This window comes from Anomaloglossus baeobatrachus, chromosome 1, assembly GCF_048569485.1.
Source record: "Anomaloglossus baeobatrachus isolate aAnoBae1 chromosome 1, aAnoBae1.hap1, whole genome shotgun sequence".
In the NCBI taxonomy this organism is placed as follows: Eukaryota; Metazoa; Chordata; class Amphibia; order Anura; family Aromobatidae; genus Anomaloglossus; species Anomaloglossus baeobatrachus.
Genome location: NC_134353.1, coordinates 279,369,097 through 279,393,705, shown reverse-complemented (window position 1 = coordinate 279,393,705; position 24,609 = coordinate 279,369,097). Strand labels below are relative to the sequence as shown.

The window sequence follows — 24,609 nt, the reverse complement described above, 5'->3', positions numbered from 1 at the left end:
AAAGCAGGAGCACACAGCAAGCAGTATACTCAGGCACTGGACTGGGCTGAGAGGCGGCCTTTTAAGCAGCTGGACAGGAAGTAGGGCAACAGAACCTTAAACTCCATGTTAACTGAGGGCAAGCTCATTCAAAAGAGAACTGGAAAACCTGGAAACCTGACATTACTCCCCCCCCCCAGAGACGGCCTCAGGACGGATCAGGGCCCGGCTTGTCCGGGAACCGTCGATGAAACTGAGCGATCTTCCGGGGTGCCCGAATGTTACCCACCGGTTCCCAGGAATCGTCCTCGGGGGCGTACCCCTGCCAACGTACCAGATATTGAAGCCGACGACGATGGAGCCGGGAGTCAATAATGTCCTCAACCACGAACTGCTCCTCGCCGTCGACCATCACAGGCGGAGGAGGAGGCACAACACGACCACGAAACGTATTAGGGGAGACAGGTTTGAGGAGAGACACATGAAAGACCGGGTGTACCTTTAGATGGTGCGGCAACCGTAGCCGACAGGCCACAGGGCTCACGATCCCGGTGATCTTAAACGGACCGATGAATTTTTGTCCCAGCTTCTGCGAAGGAACACCCAATCTCAGGTTTTTGGTGGATAACCATACAGAGTCCCCTACCTTGTACATGGGTGCCGGTTTCCGGTGAGTGTCTGCCGACCTCTTGTAACGCTCCTGGGCCGTAGCCACAGTGTCCTTTAGAACCTCCAGATTCTGTCGAAGCTCTGTCAATCTGTCCTCCACCGCCGGCACCGAAACCGCAACCGGTGACCTAGGCAAAACATTCGGATGATAACCCAAGTTAGCAAAAAAGGGCGTTACCTTAGTGGAGCTGCTCTGAGTGTTGTTATAGGAGAACTCCGCCAACGGAAGCATCTTCAACCAATCGTCTTGGAGATGGCTGACATAACATCGAAGGTATTGTTCCAGGGTTTGATTCGTCCGTTCGGTTTGCCCATTTGTCTGAGGATGGTATGCAGAAGACAAACAGACATCAATCTGGAGTGCCGTACAAAAGCCCTTCCAGAACCTAGACGTGAACTGCACGCCCCGGTCAGAGATGATCTCGTCTGGTACCCCATGCAATCGGAATACGTTCTGGATAACCAAATCCACTGTCTCTGCGGCTGAGGGAAGACCGGTACACGGAATGAAGTGAGCAGCTTTAGTCAATCGATCCACCACCACTAAGATGGTATTGTGCCCGCCTGAGACTGGCAACTCCACAATAAAATCCATGGAGATAGACCCCCAAGGGCGAGATGGCACGGGTAACGGTTGGAGGAGTCCCGTAGGAGCCACACGAGGGACCTTGCACCGGGCACAAACCATGCATGAGTGGACATAGTCCTTTACATCCTTTAGACAGGTAGGCCACCAGAAAAAACGGCTCAGAAATTCCTGCGTCTTCTGTACCCCCCTATGACCAGCCAACACGGAGTCATGGACCAACTTGAGAACCCGAAGTCTTACGGCCTCCGGGACATAAATGCGTCGCTCTCTCAACCACACACCATTCCGAAGAACAAGAGTTACATCATTCGGGGGGGCAGCAAGAAATACGTCACCATCATAGGCCAGCTTGATGTCCTTCCACAAGTCCTGGTCCTGGATTACTCCAACGAAATTGGCATCCGATAACACGGTCTGAGACGGGGTTCCAGGCACGGAGTCCACGGCGTGGATTCGGGACAAGGCATCGGCTTTCCCATTACGTGAACCTGGACGGTATGTAACGACAAAATTGAATTGGTTAAGAAATAGGCTCCAACGGGCTTGCCGTGGAGACAGGCACCTGGCAGACTTAAGAAATTCCAGATTACGATGATCTGTGAGTACTATCACTTGCTGCGCGGCTCCCTGTAAGTGGTGTCTCCATTCCTTGAAAGCGGAAATAATCGCTAACAATTCCTTGTCCGCAATGTCATAGTTCCTTTCTGCAGGGGACAACCGGCGGGAAAAGAAAGCACACGGATGTAAGAGACTCTTGTCCCCAGTCCTTTGAGAAAGGATGGCCCCTAATGCGTAGTCGGAAGCGTCGACTTCCACGATAAAGGGAAGTGCGGGATTCGGATGTACCAATATAGGCGCTGAGGTAAAACAAACCTTGAGACGATGGAAGGCTTCCTGGGCCTGGGCGGACCACACAAACTTCTGTCCTTTCTTGGTTAACAGAGTGATGGGACGAACGATCTCTGAAAAATTACGGATAAAACGTCGGTAAAAGTTGGCAAAACCGACAAAGCGTTGTACCTCTTTGACGTTACCCGGTTCCGGCCAGTCCAGAATTGCTTGTATCTTGCCAGACTCCATGTTCAGTCCCTGAGGAGAGATGACATACCCTAAGAATTGTATCTGTGAGCAATGGAATTCGCATTTCTCCAGTTTAATGTACAGGTGATTTTCCCTCAGCCGGGTAAGTACGGTCTTGACGTGCTCCTGGTGTTCCTGTAAGGAATCAGAAAAAATTAGGATATCGTCCAGATAAATCACCATGAATTGGTCCATGATATCCCTAAAAATATCGTTAACTAGATGTTGGAAAGCCGCGGGAGCATTACAAAGTCCAAAAGGCATCACTAGGTACTCAAAATGTCCATACCGACATCGGAACGCGGTCTTCCACTCGTCTCCGGGACGTATGCGAAGTAGATTATATGCCCCACGGAGATCCAATTTGGTGAATATTTTTGCCTGTTGGACCCTCTCCAATAGCTCAGGAATCAACGGTAACGGATACCGGTTCCGGATGGTTATTTTATTCAGTTCCCGGTAGTCAATACAGGGTCTCAGAGTCCCCTCTTTCTTTTTCACGAAAAAGATGGGTGCCCCTGCTGGTGAGGTAGACGGGCGAATAAATCCCTTGGCTAGGCTCTCATCAATGTATTCTTTTAGTGCTTCTAGCTCAGGTGCCGCCAACGGGTAGACATGGCCAAACGGAATCTCCGCCCCTGGAAGTAAGTCTATGGGGCAATCATACGGTCTATGCGGGGGAAGCCGATCGGCTTTTCTTTTGTCGCATATGTCAGCAAAGTCATCATAAACCGGGGGTAGAACAGGTACCTGTACAGTGCCCTCCGCATTCGGTGTTACTGGAACCGGAACAGTTGGACTAATGGTCGGACCACTCTGCGGTGGGAAGGTTATTTCCTTAGTTTCCCAATCGATGACCGGATTCGTAGACCGTAGCCACGGAATACCTAAAATAATCGGAAAATGAGGAGAAGAAATTATCATGAAAACAAGGGTCTCCTGCTGACCTGGCTTCATCACGCATTCTAGCGGTACTGTTTCCTGATCCACTGGTCCAGAGCTTAACGGAGATCCGTCTACCGTCTCCATGGTAACCGGTGAGGATCTTTGCTGAGTCCGGATACCGTGTTTCCTGGCAAAAGAGGAGTCCATGAAATTTCCCCCTGCCCCAGAATCTATCATTGCAGAGGTAGGTATTAGATGCCCCTCCCACCGGATCTGAATGGGGAGCGAGCAATGGGTATATTTCCCTTCTGAGTCCTTCGGTGAGGTTGACATTACAGTCAAGGGAAATACCGCATCCAAGTGCCCACTTGCCTCAGAGATATCGGACTCTGCGTCCGTGTTGTCACACTCTGCCATGGCTGCCAATACCTTATTTGGGCGATTCGGACGTTTCGGGCAGTCGATCAAGAAATGATCCGATTGACCGCAATAGAAACACAAACGCTCACGGAGCCGGTGTTCGCGACGTTCGTTGGTCTCTCGCTTTTGCAGAGAGTCCACTTGCATAGGAACGTCCTCGGCCTCCCGTGGTGTCCTGAGAGCGGGTTCTCTAGAAGGAAACGCAAAGTTGTTTACACGGTTTACAGCTGCCCATTTTTCCTGTCTACGCTCCGTCAAGCGGGTATCAATACGCACACAGTGCTGGAGAAACAGTTCAAAATCCCCTGGAGATTCGGAACGAGCTAACTCGTCCTTGATGGTACTGGACAAACCTTTTCTGAATACAGACAATAATGCATTGTTTCCCCAGTCGGTGTCTACCACTAACCTCTTGAACTCAGTGGCGTATTCAACGACAGAACGCTTTCCCTGACGTAAGGAAAGGAGAGCCGCTTCAGCGGTAGCACGGCGATTCGGATCATCAAACATTTGCGCCATTGCGTTCAGAAAGTCATCCAGGTGATTTAAACGGATGTCCCGATTCTCTATCATAGGATTAGCCCAAGCCAGTGCTCGTGAGGTTAATAACATGATTATACATAACACTTTGGACCGGTCAGAACGGTAATAATCAGCATGTACATCAAAAAACAGTATACATTGGTTCACAAATCCACGAAACTGACTACGATCACCATTGAAACGGAATGGGGGTAACCTAGGCATACCGGCAGCTGATACGGACGTAGTGGGGACGGCTTCCTGAGCCTCCACTCTGACTTGCAAATCCTGAATAGCCGGACCCAGTACCTGGTGATCATGGCCCAGCTGTGCCTCCACATCTCTGAGTTTAGTTTGCACCGCCTCCATCTCCTGCTGCAAGGAGTTGATCATGGAAAAGAGCTGATCTACTCGTGTCTCAGTCATTGCCCCAGCGAAATCCTCTTATGGCCTGAGTATAATGTAATACTACTGTATGTTCTGAGGATTTCGATTGCGTTAGGGCAATGACAACAGAGACGAGTTCTTGGTACAAGATGTTATATAATATGTCACCACGGTAGATACACAACGGGAATAAACACAGTAAAACAACACACAAAACGGAGCGAAGGGGATTCCCGGGGCCACGCACCGGACTCCCCCAGGGAGACCACCAGAGCGAACCCCTGTACAGGGACTGTCCGGCAATCAACCCTGGAAGGCCTAAATGTGCGGCAGCCGGTACACAAGGGGCAAGTGGTATAGTCCAGGAGTGTCCGTACGGGATGATTGTCCAGAGTGGTTACGAACCGGGCAGAGTGCTGATCAAAGACGGCAGACGGAGTCCGGGCACAGCTTGAAGAAAACCGGGTATGGTCCAGAGTCGGTCGGTAGAGTTTCAGGAGAATCCAAGGCAATCAGGAAGTAGAAACAGCAAAGCAGGAGCACACAGCAAGCAGTATACTCAGGCACTGGACTGGGCTGAGAGGCGGCCTTTTAAGCAGCTGGACAGGAAGTAGGGCAACAGAACCTTAAACTCCATGTTAACTGAGGGCAAGCTCATTCAAAAGAGAACTGGAAAACCTGGAAACCTGACACCGTCAATATTGACACATTAGTCTAATCTGTATGGGGGGCATTAGACTGGTCCCTAATGTCCACTTAGGTTCACTTAACGTTCTGACCAATTATTCAGCCAGTGATTGGCTGCAGCAGTTAATGACTTTAAGGACAAAGTAAAATGAACAAGGACCGTCTCTGTACATCTTCTGCCAATCATACGGATCTGTGAATGGATGTGGACATCACATTCCCATCATGGCCAGAAGAGGAATCACCGAGCAGCAAGGGGTCAAAGGCTGAATTCTTTTTTTAGTTTATTCTTTTAGTTTATTTTATTTTTACTTGTTTTTTTTTCTCAGGTGAGCAGATCATATGACAAACATATCCCTGGAGCCCCCACTGACCTACTTTATGCAGAAGTACAGGACAAGAGGACCTCTTTCCAGATTGGAAGCCATATGCAACTGCACATTAAACTGCCCTCTTCACACCTCATTTAGGATCAGTAGAGCATCATTTTTGGAAAGTCCTCCCATAATCTCTGTACTTTATAGACTAAGGTTGGAAAACACTATTTCGCTTCTCAATATCCCATCTGTATATAACACTGTTCTCTGATTCGTAACGCAGAGCATGACAGTCTGTTCATGGCATCAAGCACAAGGTTCTAGGTTCACTCTGTGCACCCGAGCATTACTTCCCTCCTGCATTCGGTTTTGTGTTGGGCAGCTTTAGATGGGGCATCACACATGCAGTTATTGTGGTGGTGTTTTGAACTAAACTCAGGATTAAATCCAAAGATAACGCAAAGTACTCCATGTGTGATTCCAGAATGTCCCTGCTCCTCTGATATAAAGGTCTTCTTGTGACCTTGATAGTGATAATAACACTATGAAACCTGAGCTCCTTCTCTTAACTCATTCTTAGCGATATTCCCTGAAACTATGAACAAATTGGCTTAGTTCAAGGGAATCTGTCAGCAGGTTTTATGTAATCTGAATACCGCATGCTATAGGGGTTAGCACACAGATTACAGGGATGTATCTTATCACACTGTGTGCTGTTGTTTACCTGCAATGTTTGTTTTCGCTTCAGGAGATTATCATTGTTGGGCGAGGTCAACTAGTCAGGCACGCCCCCTGCTGTGATTAGCAGGTCACTTTAATCTATGTACTTAAAGCACCACTGCAGTGCCTTTTTATTTCTTTGCTAGAGTGCTGCTTTAAATCTAAGTCCCCTTCCCCTGATCTTATACTCACCCTCTGTTTTCACTCCAGTAGCTCCCGGCAACTCCAGTGTTTCATGTAGCGCACCAGAGGTCACAACCCTATACAAGTCTATGAGAGCATCGTTCTGGCTTTCATAGAGATACATTGAGAGCTTGTGACGTAAGTTCTGACTTCCGGCCAGTCAGAAGCTATGGTCACAAGATGGCGCCATGGGACAGAAGCGTCATCGGTTAAAGGTGAGTAGAATAGTGATTTAGGTTTAAAGGACCACTGCAGCGCTGGAATAAAAATTGCTGGAGTGGTGCTTTAGCAGTAGCCTAACCTCATCTGAGATTGTGAAATGTTATTTGTAAAAAATCAACATATTAAATAGTGATTCCACTGAAATGATTTCCTCTTGTAATGACTCTCCTGGGCCCTCTAGTTATTTCTAGTTTCATATAAGCGGAGTCACAAATTAACATATTAAAATCTCATCCCTCCAGATATAAAACATTAGGGCTCATATATAAACTTTGACCACCGCAATACTCATGACCTAAGGATTTTCAATTGTAGCTACATCCCAGTGCCTTGTTTAATAACACTACACTGGGGTCGTTCTTTGTAATTCTTATACAGAGCGCTGGATATGGTCCTATATGGATCGACTTAATGTCTGACTTTCCGAAACTCAACTGACATCACTGAATCCAGGGGACCAAGGACTATTAAAAAATTTGGTAGGAACCTGCACAGCATTTTATCCAATCTCCAACAGGGCCACCACATGTGAAATTACGTACACATTACACGCTAAACTTTATAATGTATAGATAACTATAAAATCCAAAGACTTGAGTAAATCCTTCAAATCTTCCCTTACAGTATCAAGGGAATTATAAATGTAACGGACATGAACAGACACCTATTTTTTCTTGGACTTACAGAAAGTAGTTTTGTCTGTAGTCTGATTTAGTAGTGCTCATCTTTGTATAAAGGGAATCTGTCAGCAGGTTTTTGCTATTTAATCTGAGAGCAGCATGATGTAGGGGCACAAGAGCTGGATTCCAGGGATGTGTCACTTATTATGCTGTGTGTTGTAGTTTCAATATTCTCAGTATTTTATCAGCAGGAGATTAACCCCTTCACGACCTTGGACATACTGGTACGTCCAAGGTTGTGACCCTGCCTTTGATGTGGACTCGCACACCGAGCCTGTATCTTTCCCTGCATGTCGGCTGATCTGTTAACCAGTTAAATACCGCACATAAAAGAGGTATATGTCAGCTGATCAGATCAGCTGCATGTGCAGGGATTTAACAGCCGTGGGTGAATCAGAGATCGGCCCGTGCCTGTTAACCAGTTAAATACCGCTGTCAATCTCTGACAGTGGAATTTAATTTGTGCCGGCAGGGAGCGCGCCATTCCCTGCTCCCATTAGTGGTCCGTTATGTGATCGTAGGGCACTGATTGCTTGTCATGACAGCCAGGAGTCATCTGATAACTACTGAGGTTTGTCATGACAAACTTCCCGTGAACGCCAACTGTGAGCTGACAATCATAGGAAGTCATCACTTCTGCTGAAGAATCGCTCTGTACAGCACAAGTGATCGGATGATCGCAGCTTCAAGGCCCCTGAGGGGACTAGTAATTGCAATAAAAAGTGAGGAAAAAAATACAAAAAAATAGATAAGTTCAAATCACCCCCTTTTGCCCCATTCAAAATAAAACAATAATAATAAAAACAATACACATATCTGGAAACGCTGTGTTCAGAAATGTCCATTCTATCAAATATAAAATAAATTAATAAGATCGGTAAATGGAATAATGAGGAAATAAAAAACAAAATGCCAGAGACAATCAAAACATCGCATCTACCCAAAAATGGTATCAGTAAAAATGTCAGCTCAGGGAGCAAAAATAAGCCATCACAGAGCCCCATATGCTGAAAATTGAGAACGCTACGGATCTTGGAAAATGAAGCCTTTTTTTTTAACAGACTTCATAATTTTTTTTCACCAATTAAATAAAAGAAAAACTAGACATGTTTGGTTGCTATGTACTTGTACTGACCTTGGGGAATCCTATTGCCAGGTCAGTTTTACCATGTAGTGAACAGGGAAAATAAAATACCCAAAAAACAATTGTTGAATTGCACTTTTTGTCACTGTACTTGTTTTTTTCCCCGTTTTCTAGTACACTATATGATAAAATTAACAGTTTTATTGAAACGTAAAACTCGTCCTGTCTTTTGGAAGAAAGGGAGGAAAAAACTGAAAAACAGATAAGGGGATAAACCTCCCGGACTATACATCATATGCCAGACAGTCAGGCTAACCTGTGTAACCCCGCCCCCACCACTGATTGGCTTCTTGCTCACAATTCATAGTGTGCATAGGAAGCTGCCAGTCAGGGGTGTGAGTGGGTTATACACAGAGCAAAAGACAGTTCTGCTACATCTATATCAGACAAGACAGGTATTCTATGAAAAGTACAACAAGCAGCCCTGTAAGTGATACATCGCTCTAATCATGCTTTTTTGCCCTATATTACTCTGCTCTCAGATTATATAGCAAAAACCTGCTGACAGATCCCTTTAAGTTGAGTGCATTAATCATACTTCATACACTTTGCATTACTGTAGTATCATACACCATATTATAGTGAAATTATGGACATCACACATAAATGACACATATAAGTGCTTTACACTTAAAATATCTTTGCTCCTCAGAGCTTACAATCAGTAAACCCATAGTGGATCTACGCATTGACTTCAGTTACCATGTCATGTCACATTATTTTGTTGAACTCTGCAAATCTAAAACCCCCAATAATAGATCCTTCACTTTGGATAATTTAGGATACTTCTAAATCGTCACTGTCCTGTAACAGAGAAGAACATGTTTCTAGGCATATGTCATCTTCCCAAGATAATTGGCTGGCACATAACCTTTTTGGCCATGTGCCTCCCCAAGCCACCACTCCTTATTTCCACTGAGGTCACAGAACTTAATGATTCTGACCCTCTGATGCTCCTCCAGGGTAAGCTCCTGTTGACTTCGTGCTTCAAAAGCATAAACAGCATAGAAAATCTGAAATATACACAAAAAAATTACATAAACCGTTAGATATAAAAGTTCTGAATTTATGTAAGAGCAGGATTGGTGAACACTTGTGCAATGATATACTGCATTATTCTAGTTGTCATGTTCTTTTAGAACAACTACATGTTTTTCCAAAAATAAGCCCTACCCCGGAAATAAGCCCTAGTTGCGGTTCAATAATGAAGTGTCCATGCAGCTAAAAAAGTTAAAGAATACTGCAGGACACTTCATTATAGAAAGCAAACACCCCCAAAAGAGAGAAGACAGAAGACCCCACAATCATATTCACCAGATGCTGAATGGGAGAACCTGCAGGGGAACACATCAAGGACCTACGGTGGAACGCACACCCACACACATCAGATCACGCACACATCAGATCGGATACTGACACATATCAGTTTGCACATAAACACACACACATCAGATCACACACACACTCGCCACATCCAACAAAACCGATTGCTTCTGGTCGGTAGGGGAACATGGGACGCAGTGCAGTGGAGTGTGAGGACCTGTGGTAGAACATACGAAGGACCTGCTGTTGATCACATCGTTCCACAGCAGGTCCTCTATGCATTCCATCGCAGGTCCTCTCACTCCACTGCACTGCATCCCATCTTCCCCTGCCCGCCGGAAACAATCGGTATCGGTGGATGTGGTGAGTGTGTGTGTGCAATCTGATGTATTTGTGTGTGATCTGATGTGTGTGTGTGCGATCTGATGTGTGTGTGTGCGATCTGATGTGTGAGTATGAGTGGGTGTGATCTGATGTATGTGAGTGTGTCAGCCAGAAACAGGGGAGGAATGTGTGGAGCATACATGCTGGGAGCGCCCACCGAAGATTGCAGGAGGACCTGGGAGCCACGCAGACGTCCGGGGTCTGGTAAGTATTATTCTCCTGGGAAGGGAGTCTGCTTTTTGGGGGGGTAAACTTACACCCAAACGTGTTTCCCCAAGAATAAGCTCTACCCCGAAAAATAAGCCCTAGTACATTTTTCGGGGCAAAAAATAATATAAGGCAGTGTCTTCTTTTCGGAGAAACACAGTAAGTATAAGATGTCACTGCCATATTTGTATCTAAAGAAATGTAAACAAGATACTTACATGACAATCCTCACTGTTTTGGTAATTTTCTGTATCCGTTTCATTAATTTCATGTTTTTCATCATCTCCGTTGGAGGATGGACTACTATCTCCAGCACTCCCCTGTGATGCACGACTGTTTCTATCACGAGAAGGCCGGGAGGAGACAAACATACTTAGATCATCAAAATCTTCTTCACAGAAGGTACTGTCTGATGAATCTTTCTGTTGCCTCCCTGGGTTGTAGGGTTTTAGGAAGGATGAGTAGACATAGCCTTGTAGTACTATAAAAGGGAAAGTAAGGGGATAAGTGTAAGCATGATGGATGTGACCTGTTGGAGTATACAAGTGCTGCAGGCTTATGCTGGAGAGGGACTGTTTTGAGCAGACAACTGATAGTGGTGACCAGAACGTTTACATTGATGGCCTGTCCTTAGGATAGGTCAGCAATATCTAATTGGTGGGGCTGCGACACCTGGCACCACTGACATCACTTGTTCCCACCCAGCGCTGGTGGCGTATAGAAGTGCTTAGTTGCGGAGCTGAATAGCACAACTCCGTCAACATAACATAAAATGGTTGTGGCCAGATACTGCACATCCGTCCCTATTCAAATAGAGCCAGATGTGCAGTAGCCAGCCATGGCTACTATGAAGGTGACGGGGTTGTGCATTGTCAACATCAGAAAATGTGATACATATAACAAATGTTGAAGAAAAAAAATCTCCTTTACCATGATTAAGACACGTATGTGTCCAAAATTTGTTGATTAAAGGGAAACCTGTTATTAGATTAATGGTGCCTGAACCATGGGCAGCATGAATCAGAGCCTGGATGTGCTATTGCTACCAGGTTTGTTAAACGCTGACATTTCAGAGAAAACACAATTTGCAAAGCTAGCCGAAGACTAGAGGGAGAGACGTGGCTAGCCTGATGATGTCACCAGCCAGTTTCTCATCAATCGACTAAAGTGGTTGTGTTGAGAAGCCGGATGGGGACCAGGCTGGACAATTCAATTTTCTCTCTATGATACCCAGGCTTTTCAAACTATGTTTTTTCTAAAAAAAAAACAGAAGTATTTCACAGTAAAACATACCTGACTGCAATCAGACTTTGATTCATGCTGCCCGTGATTCAGGCAGCATGAATCTATTCATAGATTCCTTTTAAAGCACCACTCAAGTGTTTTTTTTTCACAGTGCTGAAGAGGCACTTTAAAGTCCCCTGTCCCCTGTCATATGCTTACTTTCCGCCGGCTTCACCTTTTACCGATGCCACTCCTTTCCAGCAGCACCATCTTGGAACAACAACTTCTGACTGGCTAGAAATCAGAAGTCATGTCACAAAGTCTCAATGCAACTCTATGAGGACCAGAACGAGGCTCTCAGAGATGTGTTGAGTTGTGAACACCAGCGTGCTCCAGCAAACACTAGAGCTGCTGACAAGTCACAAATCACAGGAGATCAATCTACAGAAGATGAAGCCGCCAGAAGAAGTGTATAGGAGGCAGGACATTTAGATTTAGGCTTCAGCTCAACTTGCGTATCGCTTCCAATGCGAGAGCATTAGATGCGATATGCTAATGACCCCCAGCTCAGTCTCTGCTGCGAGCGTGAGCCGAGTGTCATGCGACTCTATCTTGCTATCAGATCACAGCTATGGAGATAGAGGTCGGGACTACTTTCTGCTTTTTGTCCGCTGCCTGTTTCTGCATATGCTGCACTACACTCTGATGACATCTGAGTGCAGTTCGATGTTTCACTTGCACCCATAGACTTGTATGGGTGCATGTGATCCAAGACTCGCTGCCAAATGCAGCATGCTGTGATTCTTATCTCATGCCAGATGGACATTGCTTCATATATTTACACTGGAATGTTTTATTGGATTGCACTAGTCTGTGGTAATATCAAGTGGAACGTGATCATCGCAAGTCTAAAGGAGTGGCCTTAAAGCGCCACTCCATTGGGGCAACTAAAAAAAAAATGCTGGAGTGGTGCTTTAATTCAGTGAGGGTTTTTTAAGAAGCCACTGAAATAAAAGTGACATTTTATCTGTATGGTTGGACTATTCATATTTTTTTTCTCTGTTCATACTTGCAAGTAAGTGCTGTTTGTGCCATGGATCAAAGTAAACTTCTGTAATAAGTGCACTAGTTTTCCGTTGAAAGTTTCTACTTTACCATTAACCCCTTCAGTATTTAGGCATTGCATGGTATGATGGTATTGACTGTCAATAGTGGTTTTATTTGACGTCAGAAGCCATTAGTGTGTTTTGATCCATTGCAGCGGGCATGTTTTTCTATAAATCTGTTTTAAAAAGGAATGTGTGAGATGAAAAACTCTTCGTAGGCATGGGCGTTTTTCACATCTACCAATAACTACAGTAGGGGCCTGATTCATTGCATTGCGTCTTTTTGTGCCTAATTTTGGCACTTTTCACTTGTTTTCTTTTTCGTGTTAATCTTTACGCCTTTTTTTAAGGTCTGTTTTATGTGTGTCCCCCCAATTTTTTTTCATTGCTTGTCATTATAGGTGTTTTTTGGGGTTACTAGATGATTTCGTCTGATTCATCAATTGCGATATTTTGGAAAAAAAAATTTAAAAAAATTGAGTAAACACACTTTAGTGCCCTTTGAAGTAATTTTATGTGTGTAGGGAATTTTTACTCAAATTTTGCAACATTTTAGCAAAACATTTTACTCTAAAACATCTCAAAAGAAGATTAAAAACATAAAGATCATTTTTTATTTTGTACAAAATTCATGAACCACATGAACCACTTTCAAATATTTGTTGCAAAGGAAGTCAATGAATTCCACAAGATAATTTTTTTTTTAAGAACTTGCAATGAAATAAAACACTTTACCACATTTATTCATGTTAGAGCATTTGCTCCTCCGACATGGATACTCATACTTTCCCTTTTTTCGTTTTCAGCAACAACGTCATATATATACACAAAAACTCTTAACCAAATCACTAGCCTTAAGACGTATTTAATGGCATCACCATTGTGCCCGGTGATTAAGCCTAATGATGGAGTGGTGGAGATTTAACAGTTGAGTAATGAGGGGTTTTTATTACTTATTCTGCTGCAATTGCTTAAATATTTCAGCAAAATGTTATTGACCTTGTGGCAAGTTTCAGTAGTATTACGACTAGTGATGAGCGAGCATGCTTGTCACTACTCGGTACTCGCACGAGTATCGCTGTACTCGGGCTGCTCGGCGGGGACCGAGTAATCTCGCGATACTCGTGCTGTACTCGTGGTCTTCATTTCTGCATGTTGGCGCTCTTTTGAGAGCCAGCCCTCATGCAGGGATTGGCTGGCAGACCACTGCAATGCCACAGCCCTGTTAGTTGTGGAATTGCAGTGATTGGCCGGCCTGCACAGCGTGACCGAGCCTTTATATCGGCCGGCGCGCTGTGCTCTGCTCACAGCTATTCAGACATTCAGTGTAGGGAGAGTGTCGCTGATTCAGGGAAAGCTTTGCGGCCCTTTATAGCTTTTTCAGTTGCAGGGCTGCAAACAGTGTGACCAAAAGTCCTTCTCAGGACTATTCTAGTTGTATACAGGCAGGCAGGGTATAGCCAGGTCGGAGTACAGTAGCAGAGTCCTTCTCAGGACTACTGTTGCTATATACAGGCAGGGTATAGCCAGGTCTGAATACAGGCTAGTGACCAAAAGAGTCCTTGTCAGGACTATTGTACCAGTATACAGGCAGGCAGGCAGGCAGGGTAGTGGTGACCGTATACCAGCCTTCATCATATCTGGGGCTGGTGTACACAGTGTAAAACAGTCCAGATAGTGTCTGACTTGTCTGTAATTGTCGCTCCCCAAAAAAACCTGTTAGGTTATTATTGCGTCCGTGCTTGGTTTTTAAAACCGCACGTGTGTGCCTGTTGGTGGCAGCGTACAGGTGCACTTGTGTGCAATTTCCACACACTTTGATATAACGCACAAGTAGTGAATATACACGTCAGCAGTGCACAGCATTGCAAAATGCGCAAGGGCATTGGCAAGGAACAAGGAAGTGGACGTGATGGTGGTGCAGGCAGAGGCCGAGGTCGTGGGCAAGCTCTAATTTCGCCACAACAAAGGGCCACATCTAGTCGCTCGCACGTCCTGTCCCAAATTCTTGGGGACTGCAGCAGTACACCGCTCTTGAACCAAGACCAGTGTCAACAGGTTGTTAGTTGGATAGCAGATAATGCTTCCAGTCAGATTGGCACCACCACAAACACTCTGTCTTCCACACGGTCAAGTGTCAGTAGCCGTGATACTGCACCGCACATTTCTGAACCTGATCCTCCTTCCTACCACCAGGCTGAGTACACGTCCTCCTCGGACATTAATGATCCCACACTTGGACACTCGGAAGAGCTGTTCACGTTTCCATTCACACATTCTGGCCTCTCGCCAGCTCATATTGAAGTGGGTCATGAGGAGATCGTCTGTACAGATGGCCAAATATTTGAGCAGCCACGTTCTCACGAAGTTGGCAACGTGTCTCAACAAGTGGTGGACGATGATGAGACACAATTGTCAGCAAGTCAGGAGGAGGAGCAGGGTGCGGAAGAGGAAGACGACGTGGTGGATGATCCAGTAACTGACCCAACCTGGCAGGAGGATATGCAGAGCGAGGACAGCAGTGCACAGGGGGAGGGAGGCGTAGCATCACAACAGGCAGTAAGAAGCAGGGTGGTGGCCCCAGGCAGAAGTCAGGCAACCGTTCCCCGGAACAACACGACGACACAAGGTGCCTGTACAAATGTTAGGTCTTCCCGAGTCTGGCAGTTTTTTAAGTTGGATCCAGATGATTCAAAAAAGGCCATTTGCAACACCTGCCGTGCCAGCATCAGCAGGGGTACCAAAACTAGCAGCCTGACCACCACCAGCATGATCAGGCACATGTCAGCCAAGCACCCGACTTTGTGGGAAGTACAACAGAGTCGAGGAGCAGTGCTTGCTGATGTCACTGCTACGTCTTCGCTGGTTGTGCATGCGAGCCAATCCTCTGTCCATGCTGCCTGCGAACAAGCCTCCTCCACTCCTGCACCTGCAGTTGCCTACGCAGAAAGAACACCATCATCAAGCACGTCCTTGTCCCAGCGCAGCGTTCAGTTATCCATTCAGCAAACCTTTGAACGCAGGCGCAAATACACTGCCAACACCCCACATGCCACAGTTCTAAATGCTAACATTTCGCGACTGCTTGCGCTGGAAATGTTGCCTTTTAGGCTGGTGGAGACTGAAGCATTCCGTGACCTGATGGCGGCAGCTGTCCCACGTTACTCGGTCCCCAGCCGCCACTATTTCTCCCGGTGTGCCGTCCCCGCGTTGCATAACCACGTGTCACAAAACATCACACGTGCCCTGAACAACGCTGTTTCACCCAAGGTCCACCTAACCACAGACACGTGGACAAGTGCTTGTGGGCAAGGCCGCTACATCTCGTTGACGGCACACTGGGTTAATATTGTGGAAGCTGGGACCCAGTCTGAGCGAGGGACGGAACACGTCCTTCCCACACCAAGGTTTGCAGGCCCTACCTCAGTCAGTGTTTCACCCACACTCTACAGCTCCGGAATGTCATGCTCTTCAGCCTCCTCCTCCTCCTGCGCATCCTCATCCACTGTGCCCTCCACACCAGTCACAAGCTGGAAGCACTGCAGCACTGCCTCGGCGAAGCGGCAACAGGCTGTGCTGAAGCTAATCTGCATAGGTGACAAACCCCACAATGCAGAAGAGCTGTGGACAGCTCTGAAACAGCAGGCAGATCACTGGCTCACACCTCTGAACCTAAAGCCAGGAAAGGTCGTGTGTGACAATGGCCGGAACCTGGTGGCGGCTTTGAGGCGAGGCCAGCTGACACATGTTCCATGCGTGGCCCATGTGCTCAACCTCGTGGTTCAGCGGTTTATAAAGTCATACCCAGAGCTGTCTGATCTACTGGTAAAAGTTCGCCGCCTGTCTGCACATTTTCGAAAGTCACCTACTGCTTCAGCCGGCCTTGCCGGCTTTCAGCGCCGTTTGCATCTTCCGGCTCACAGACTGGTGTGTGATGTCCCCACGCGTTGGAATTCAACTCTGCACATGTTGGTCAGGATATGTGAGCAGAAGAGGGCAGTTGTTGAGTACCTGCATCACCTAAGCCGTCGGGAAATGGGTCAAACTCCACACATAACACCTGAGGAGTGGAGATGGATGTCAGACCTATGTACCATCCTCCAAAACTTTGAGGACTCCACCAAGATGGTGAGTGGTGATGACGCCATTATTAGCGTCACCATACCGCTACTCTGCCTTCTAAAACGGTCTCTGCTGAAAAACAAACATGATGCATTGCAGGCGGAGAGCGATGAGTTGCAGCAAGAAACAGTAGTGGGTGTGGGTGATAACACACAGCCCAGCCTCGTCTCATCACAACGTGCAGTGGAGGACTATGACGAGGAGGAGGATGAAGACATGGAGCAACTCTCCGGCCAAATTGAGGATATGACATGCACACCAGTCATATCCTCGGTTCAGCGTGGCTGGCCAGAGGACAGGGTAGATGAGGAGGAGGAGGAGGAGGAGGAGGAGGAGGAGGAGGAGGACAGCATGTTCAGTCATCTTGTTGGTCAGGCTACTGAAGTCCTGGCTGTTAAGAGTCTGGCGCACATGGCTGACTTTATGGTAAGCTGCCTGTCTCGTGACCCTCGCGTTAAGAACATTTTGGCCGACAATCATTACTGGTTGGTAACACTGTTAGACCCACGCTACAAGGAGAACTTTTTGTCTCTTATTCCCGTGGAGGAGAGGTCAACCAAAATGCAGCAGTTTCGGAAGGCCATACTCACGGAAGTAGGCAAAGCATTCCCCTCACAAAACGCTAGCGGCATAGGTCATGAATCAGTGGACAACCGAGGCGTACAGCCGAGAGAGGCACAAGTCCAATCCGCCAGAGGTAGGGGAACAGTCTTTAAGATGTGGGACAGTTTTCTCAGCCCCTCACGTACCACAGCCCCTGAGGTGCGGGGTAGTGCCACAAGAAATCCTAAGTTTGCCCAGATGCTGAAGGAGTACCTTGCAGATCGAACAACAGTACTCCGACATTCCTCTGTGCCTTACAATTATTGGGTATCCAAGCTGGACACGTGGCATGAATTGGCTCTCTACGCCTTGGAAGTCCTGGCCTGCCCTGCTGCTAGCGTTTTGTCAGAGCGTGTTTTTAGTGCCGCAGGTGGAATCATTACAGATAAACGCACCCGCCTGTCAACTGAAAATGCTGACAGGCTGACTCTGATCAAGATGAACAAGGGTTGGATTGGGCCAGACTTCACCACACCACCAGCAAATGAGAGCGGAATTTAAAGTTTGCCATGTACCTCCACTCACCCATGGGTACACACTTCTGGACTTTGGATAATCGCTGGACTCCTCCTCCTTCTCCTCATGCGCCACCATGATGATGACCGTTACAAATTGCAATACTTAGGCCTTTGTTTCAGGTATACCCCCAGTGGTAAATTTTTTCGCCCATTCTTTGCAGAATGGACATTACAACGACAGGAGACCCGCTCCTTTGCAATGGGAACAATGTTTTGAGGCCCTCATGCACGTCTCTACCCAGGGACAACGTGGAGCCTCCCAATTTTTGGCTGCCCTGCCTAAGGGCTATACTATAATACACCCACTTCCTTAAAATGGACACTTAATGTTTTGAGGCCCTCATGCACGTCTCTACCCAGGGACAACGTGGAGCCTCCCAATTTTTGGCTGCCCTGCCTAAGGGCTATACTATAATACACCCACTTCCTTAAAATGGACACTTAATGTTTTGAGGCCCTCATGCACGTCTCTACCCAGGGACAACGTGGAGCCTCCCAATTTTTGGCTGCCCTGCCTAAGGGCTATACTATAATACACCCACTTCCTTAAAATGGACACTTAATGTTTTGAGGCCCTCATGCACGTCTCTACCCAGGGACAACGTGGAGCCTCCCAATTTTTGGCTGCCCTGCCTAAGGGCTATACTATAATACACCCACTTCCTTAAAATGGACACTTAATGTTTTGAGGCCCTCATGCACGTCTCTACCCAGGGACAACGTGGAGCCTCCCAATTTTTGGCTGCCCTGCCTAAGGGCTATACTATAATACACCCACTTCCTTAAAATGGACACTTAATGTTTTGAGGCCCTCATGCACGTCTCTACCCAGGGACAACGTGGAGCCTCCCAATTTTTGGCTGCCCTGGCAAAGGGCTATACTAAAATAGACCCACTTCCTTACAATGGGCACTTCAGGTTTACAGGCCATCATGCATGTCTCTATCCAGGGACAATGTGGAGCCTCCCAATTTTTGGCTGCCCTGGCAAAGGGCTATACTGAAATAGACCCACTTCCTTACAATGGGCACTTCAGGTTTACAGGCCATCATGCACGTCTCTATCCAGGGACAATGTGGAGCCTCCCAATTTTTGGCTGCCCTGGCAAAGGGCTATACTGAAATAGACCCACTTCCTTACAATGGGCACTTCAGGTTTACAGGCCATCATGCACGTCTCTATCCAGGGACAATGTGGAGCCTCCCAATTTGTGGCTGCCCTGGCAAAGGGCTATACTGAAATAGACCCACTTCCTTACAATGGGCACTTCAGGTTTACAGGCCATCATGCACGTCTCTATCCAGGGACAATGTGGAGCCTCCCAATTTTTGGCTGCCCTGGCAAAGGGCTATACTGAAATAGACCCACTTCCTTACAATGGGCACTTCAGGTTTACAGGCCATCATGCACGTCTCTATCCAGGGACAATGTGGAGCCTCCCAATTTTTGGCTGCCCTGGCAAAGGGCTATACTGAAATAGACCCACTTCCTTACAATGGGCACTTCAGGTTTACAGGCCATCATGCACGTCTCTATCCAGGGACAATGTGGAGCTTCCCAATTTTTGGCTGCCCTGGCAAAGGGCTATACTGAAATAGACCCACTTCCTTACAATGGGCACTTCAGGTTTACAGGCCATCATGCACGTCTCTATCCAGGGACAATGTGGAGCCTCCCAATTTTTGGCTGCCCTGGCAAAGGGCTATACTGAAATAGACCCACTTCCTTACAATGGGCACTTCAGGTTTACAGGCCATCATGCACGTCTCTATCCAGGGACAATGTGGAGCCTCCCAATTTTTGGCTGCCCTGGCAAAGGGCTATACTGAAATAGACCCACTTCCTTACAATGGGCACTTCAGGTTTACAGGCCATCATGCACGTCTCTATCCAGGGACAATGTGGAGCCTCCCAATTTGTGGCTGCCCTGGCAAAGGGCTATACTGAAATAGACCCACTTCCTTACAATGGGCACTTCAGGTTTACAGGCCATCATGCACGTCTCTATCCAGGGACAATGTGGAGCCTCCCAATTTGTGGCTGCCCTGGCAAAGGGCTATACTGAAATAGACCCACTTCCTTACAATGGGCACTTCAGGTTTACAGGCCATCATGCACGTCTCTATCCAGGGACAATGTGGAGCCTCCCAATTTTTGGCTGCCCTGGCAAAGGGCTATACTGAAATAGACCCACTTCCTTACAATGGGCACTTCAGGTTTACAGGCCATCATGCACGTCTGTATGCAGGGGCATTGGTGAACCTCACAATTTTGGACTGCCCTGGCAAAGGAAAATACTACAAAGACTCACTTCCTCAAAATGGGCACATTAGACTCAAGAGGCCTTCATGTACGTCTCTTCTCAGGGACATCGGAGTGCCACACAATGTTTTCACGTAAAATCTTTCATGTATTAATCTCAAAAAGTAACATACACCAGCTCTATCTCACTATAGGGTATGTGCCCTTAACATTTCTGCCATGAAAAATCATTTTGGGGTCATTTTGGAAGGTTTTCTGGTGAGTCCGTAAAAATGGCGTGAAACGCGGACAAAATTGTTCACAGCTGTGACTTTTGAGTGATAAATGCTTCAAGGGGTCTTCCCCATGCTGTTGCCATGTCATTTGAGCACTCTTCTGAGACTTTTGTGACATTTTTAGGGTTTCTCCATGCTGCCGGGGGGTCATTTCACAAAAATACTCGGGTCTCCCATAGGATAACATTGGGCTCGTTGCTCGGGCCGAGTACACGAGTATCTTGGGAGGCTCGGCCCGAGCTTCGAGCACCCGAGCTTTTTAGTACTCGCTCATCACTAATTACGACATCTCTGGCACTGCTATGGCACAATGCTGCTTACTGCCAAAGAAGGCTGCGAAACTGCAGAACTAAAAAAAAGTTTTAGTATGGAAAAATTGCTGCCAAGTAAGAATGTTTTAAAAAAATAGTGCTCATACTTTATTTTGATCAATTAACAAAATGCAAAAGAGAGACAACTAAATCAATTTAACATTTGGTGTGACCACCCTTTGCATTTAAAAAACTAACAATTTTAGGTACACTTGCACGTTTTTGAAGGAACTCGGCAGGGAGGTTGTTCCAAACTTCTTGGAGAACTAACCACAGCTCTTCTGTGCATGTAGGCTTGTATAAATCCTTCTGTGTCTTCATGCAATCCAAGACAGATCTGATGATGTTCAGGTCAGAGCTCCCTGTGGTTGTCATGGCCGTCTCTCTGTAGTATGATACTAGTGACAGGTTCTGGCTTAGAATCTTTCATGGCCATGTAAGACTCCATAATAAATGTAGTTTCCTTTCCTTTGGTGAGCTAAGGGTTAATGTCAGTTTCTCCATGCCAGCAGCATTCACATTACCTCTCCTAAGATGGTTCCGGTTTGGGACCACTCCCAGTCCCTATATATACCCTCTTCTCTCAGTAGAGGGTGCCGGTTATTCTCATCCATTTGGAAGCTAGGCCTTGAGGTGGAAGGAGCTAGTGAAACCCTTATCGTTAGTAGCTGTGTAGGCTGCAGTGTTGGTTCTGACTGCCGTCGGGAGTTGGACCTTATCTTTTGTTGTTATCCCCTGATTGTCTTTCCTATCCCTGGTGTTGTATTAGTGCAGCAGTGGGGCTAGTATTCCTCACCTGCCAGCTGACTAGCCAAGGTTGTTACAGGGTCTGCCAGGGTCTTGGGTATCCTGTGCGGTGACAGGTGTGGAACCTGTATAAAGACTGGCTGGGGGTGCATTATAGAGCTGCAGGTGAAAGCAGCAAGTGTACCATCTTCCTCCTCACTAACACGAAGGCTCACCGTTATTATAGCGTCTCAGGTGTACTCCTGGCTTTGTTATGTGTTGTGATGTATCCCAAACTTCCCCTAATCAGGAAACTTCCCCTACTATGTGACAGTGAGCCGATATTATTATCTGCAAGACTCCTTGTTCTTCTTTATAATAAAAATTGTTATTAATGATATTCGTTGTTTGTCTGGGATTGTTGTTCTGCCACAGAATACATTTGTAGCCAATCAGATGCCTCCCTGATAGTATTGCATGATGGAGAAGTATTAAACATACAGACAATGACAATAAAAACCTTCTTCAGCATAAAGAAGAACATGGAGTCCTGGAAGTGATGATAGAGATCTATGATGTCAATATCATCAAGACTTTTTTGGGAAAGAAAGAAAAAGAAAGAAAGAAAGAAAAAGAGAAAGAAAGAAAAAGAGAGAGAAAGAAAAAGAGAAAGAAAGAAAGAAAGAAAAAGAGAAAGAAAGAAAGAAAAAGAGAAAGAAAGATAAAGAAAAAGAAAGACAGAAAGACTTCTACAACTGTACCTCCACAAAAGATCTGTGGTTAGTTGTCCAACATGTCTGGAACAACCTCCCTGCCGAGTTCTTTAAAAAAAAATGTGTTGCATGGAATGCAATGTGGTTCCGCCATGCTGCCATGAAAAAACAAGCGTGATGAGTTCAACGGGATTATTAGAATACTGTACGGATTATTATCTATGCGTTTCAAGGCAATATGCGCCTCTTCATCAGGACAAAATTATAAATTAGATTATGGTTCTAATAAACCCATTGGACGTATCATGCCTGCTTTTTCACGGTAGTACAGAGACCACATTACACACCATTCAGCATTTTCTGGTGTTTTCACCCGTGGATCTGTAGCAGCCGTTTTTCTGTTCATCAGTGGTTGTGTCTCACACAAACAGTTCAGGTGAGGAGCTTCCCTCTTCTTATCAATTTCTTTAACCAGTTAAGATGTTATATCCTTCAAAAAATGAGTATATTGAGAAGACGTGATGTTGTTTTGAAGGCAGAGGGCGGTCACGCCAAATATGACTTGATTTAGATTCCTCTTTTGTTTGTTTTTATCAATTACCAAAATGCTACTAACACTTGTATTATTGACATTCTTACTTTGCACTCCTGCCTAATACTTTTGCCCAGTAGTGTACATGCAGGGGGCTCCTGAGCCGCTGACGGGGGAATATGTCTGTTGTGGCATCATTGGTTCATCCAGATGTGCTTAGTATATCACATAAATGCATCTTTTTTTTCCTTTACAATTAGATCAGCACAGATTGGTGCCAACACTGCGAATGTGAGGGAATAAAACACAGTGACCATTCAGTACTCAGCCCTTGGTCCCGGCATTTTATTGATAGGGTGGAAACGCTACATGCTAGAGACATGGCCTCTTGATTGAGGCCGAGATGATAGCCTTTAAAGTCATAACAATAAAGCAACTTTCTAGTTGCTTTGTAAGAAGGAAACTACTGTGCGGAGAGAGTGGTCAGACAAAACAAAGTCAATATTTGATTGAGTGCTGTACTTACTTCCCGTGTCCACAAACCACCTGCTAGTACTTCCTAAAGGGTCCTTGTACTCCACAATAGCCACCAGCTCCCCCTCATACAGATCTATATCAAGTTCCTGGGAAGCGTTGCACTTGCGCTTTGCTTGGTAAATTTTCTCCGCACCATAGGTAGACAAGAGCTTGCACCTATGGCTCTCGGTCTGTCGAGGTAGTTCAGGCTTAATGGAAAACAAACAGGGAAATTATTGACTAAAGCGTTTGGAAAAATTGCTAATGCAAATTGTCAATTTATACAGATGTATTCTGGCTGAAAGTTTAAAGTAGGGTTAACTGTTCCATGACCAGAGGTCGATGACCATGTGTGACATTATTGGTGTATCCTGACATTTTATGAAAAATGGAATATATTCCTTTTATTTAAATGATCTAATTAGGCAAAATTCACAACCCCATATAACAAAGATGCTTCTTTACTGCACTGCGGCCCTCCTTCCGAGACAGTCTACGTAACAAAATGATTGATAAATCAGGTGACTCTGTAGTTTATTGTACCAATATGTATTCGTATGTTACAGCGGGGGAAAAAAGGCTCTCACTTTAGTGCCAACCTTTAAAGGGGTAGAGCTATCATTTCTAAATAGGGACCCACTGACGAATACCCGCTGAAACCTCTAGAGATCATCTATTATTGAAGAAAGCTAGATATGACTGCAAATTTGTCCTACAGTGGCCACCACAGGGAATGTGTGGAATTATAAGGGGTAAATACAAATTGAATGACCATGTAATACCTATGCAAATTGTCTCTTCAGGGAGGAAGTAGATGAACTCTAGTGCCACCTATTATCAGTCTCCGCAAGGAGAAAAGCTTTCCCCTAAGATCATGTAATACCTAGACACATTGAGTCCTCCAGAACACTAGATGGCCATTTTTGTATGTTAAATATCTCATTTTTTCTTAGATCCCTTTTAGCAGTAATGCATATCTATATTCTTACATTCATGGTTTTCATGCTTTAGCATTTCAGAGTGCAACTGTCTCTTTTTTAGTCTTTTTATGTCATGTTCCATTATGCACCTGTTCACATTGCAGTTTTGGGAGTGCCGTTAGTCTTTTTATCTAGATTAATGGGGGTGATGCCTTTTGACCATGCACCCCTCCCTCACAGGTGATTTTATTCTCTATAGCAGGCTCCTACTTGCCCAATACCAGGAGGTTTTTAAACCCAGAGAGAAGCTTCAGTTCAGAGTAGGTACCAAGTATACGATGTATGCCTTGATGTGGCTACTGGGCAAAAATAAAAATGGCCAT

At 45.8% G+C, this 24,609-nt stretch overlaps 1 protein-coding gene across 1 annotated transcript in view; it reads right to left on the bottom strand.

The window, feature by feature from the left end:
- Positions 1-8,925: 8,925 nt before the first annotated feature.
- The window catches only part of ARHGEF38 (Rho guanine nucleotide exchange factor 38), a 169,830-nt gene continuing 154,146 nt past the window's right edge, over positions 8,926-24,609 (bottom strand). Inside the window, exons 12-14 of the mRNA XM_075336792.1 lie at positions 23,317-23,515; positions 10,617-10,879; positions 8,926-9,497 (exon numbers count right to left, since the gene is read on the bottom strand). Coding sequence (XP_075192907.1) covers positions 9,312-9,497; positions 10,617-10,879; positions 23,317-23,515 — 648 coding nt within the window. The 3' untranslated portion in view covers positions 8,926-9,311. The remainder of the gene's footprint in view (positions 9,498-10,616; positions 10,880-23,316; positions 23,516-24,609) is intronic.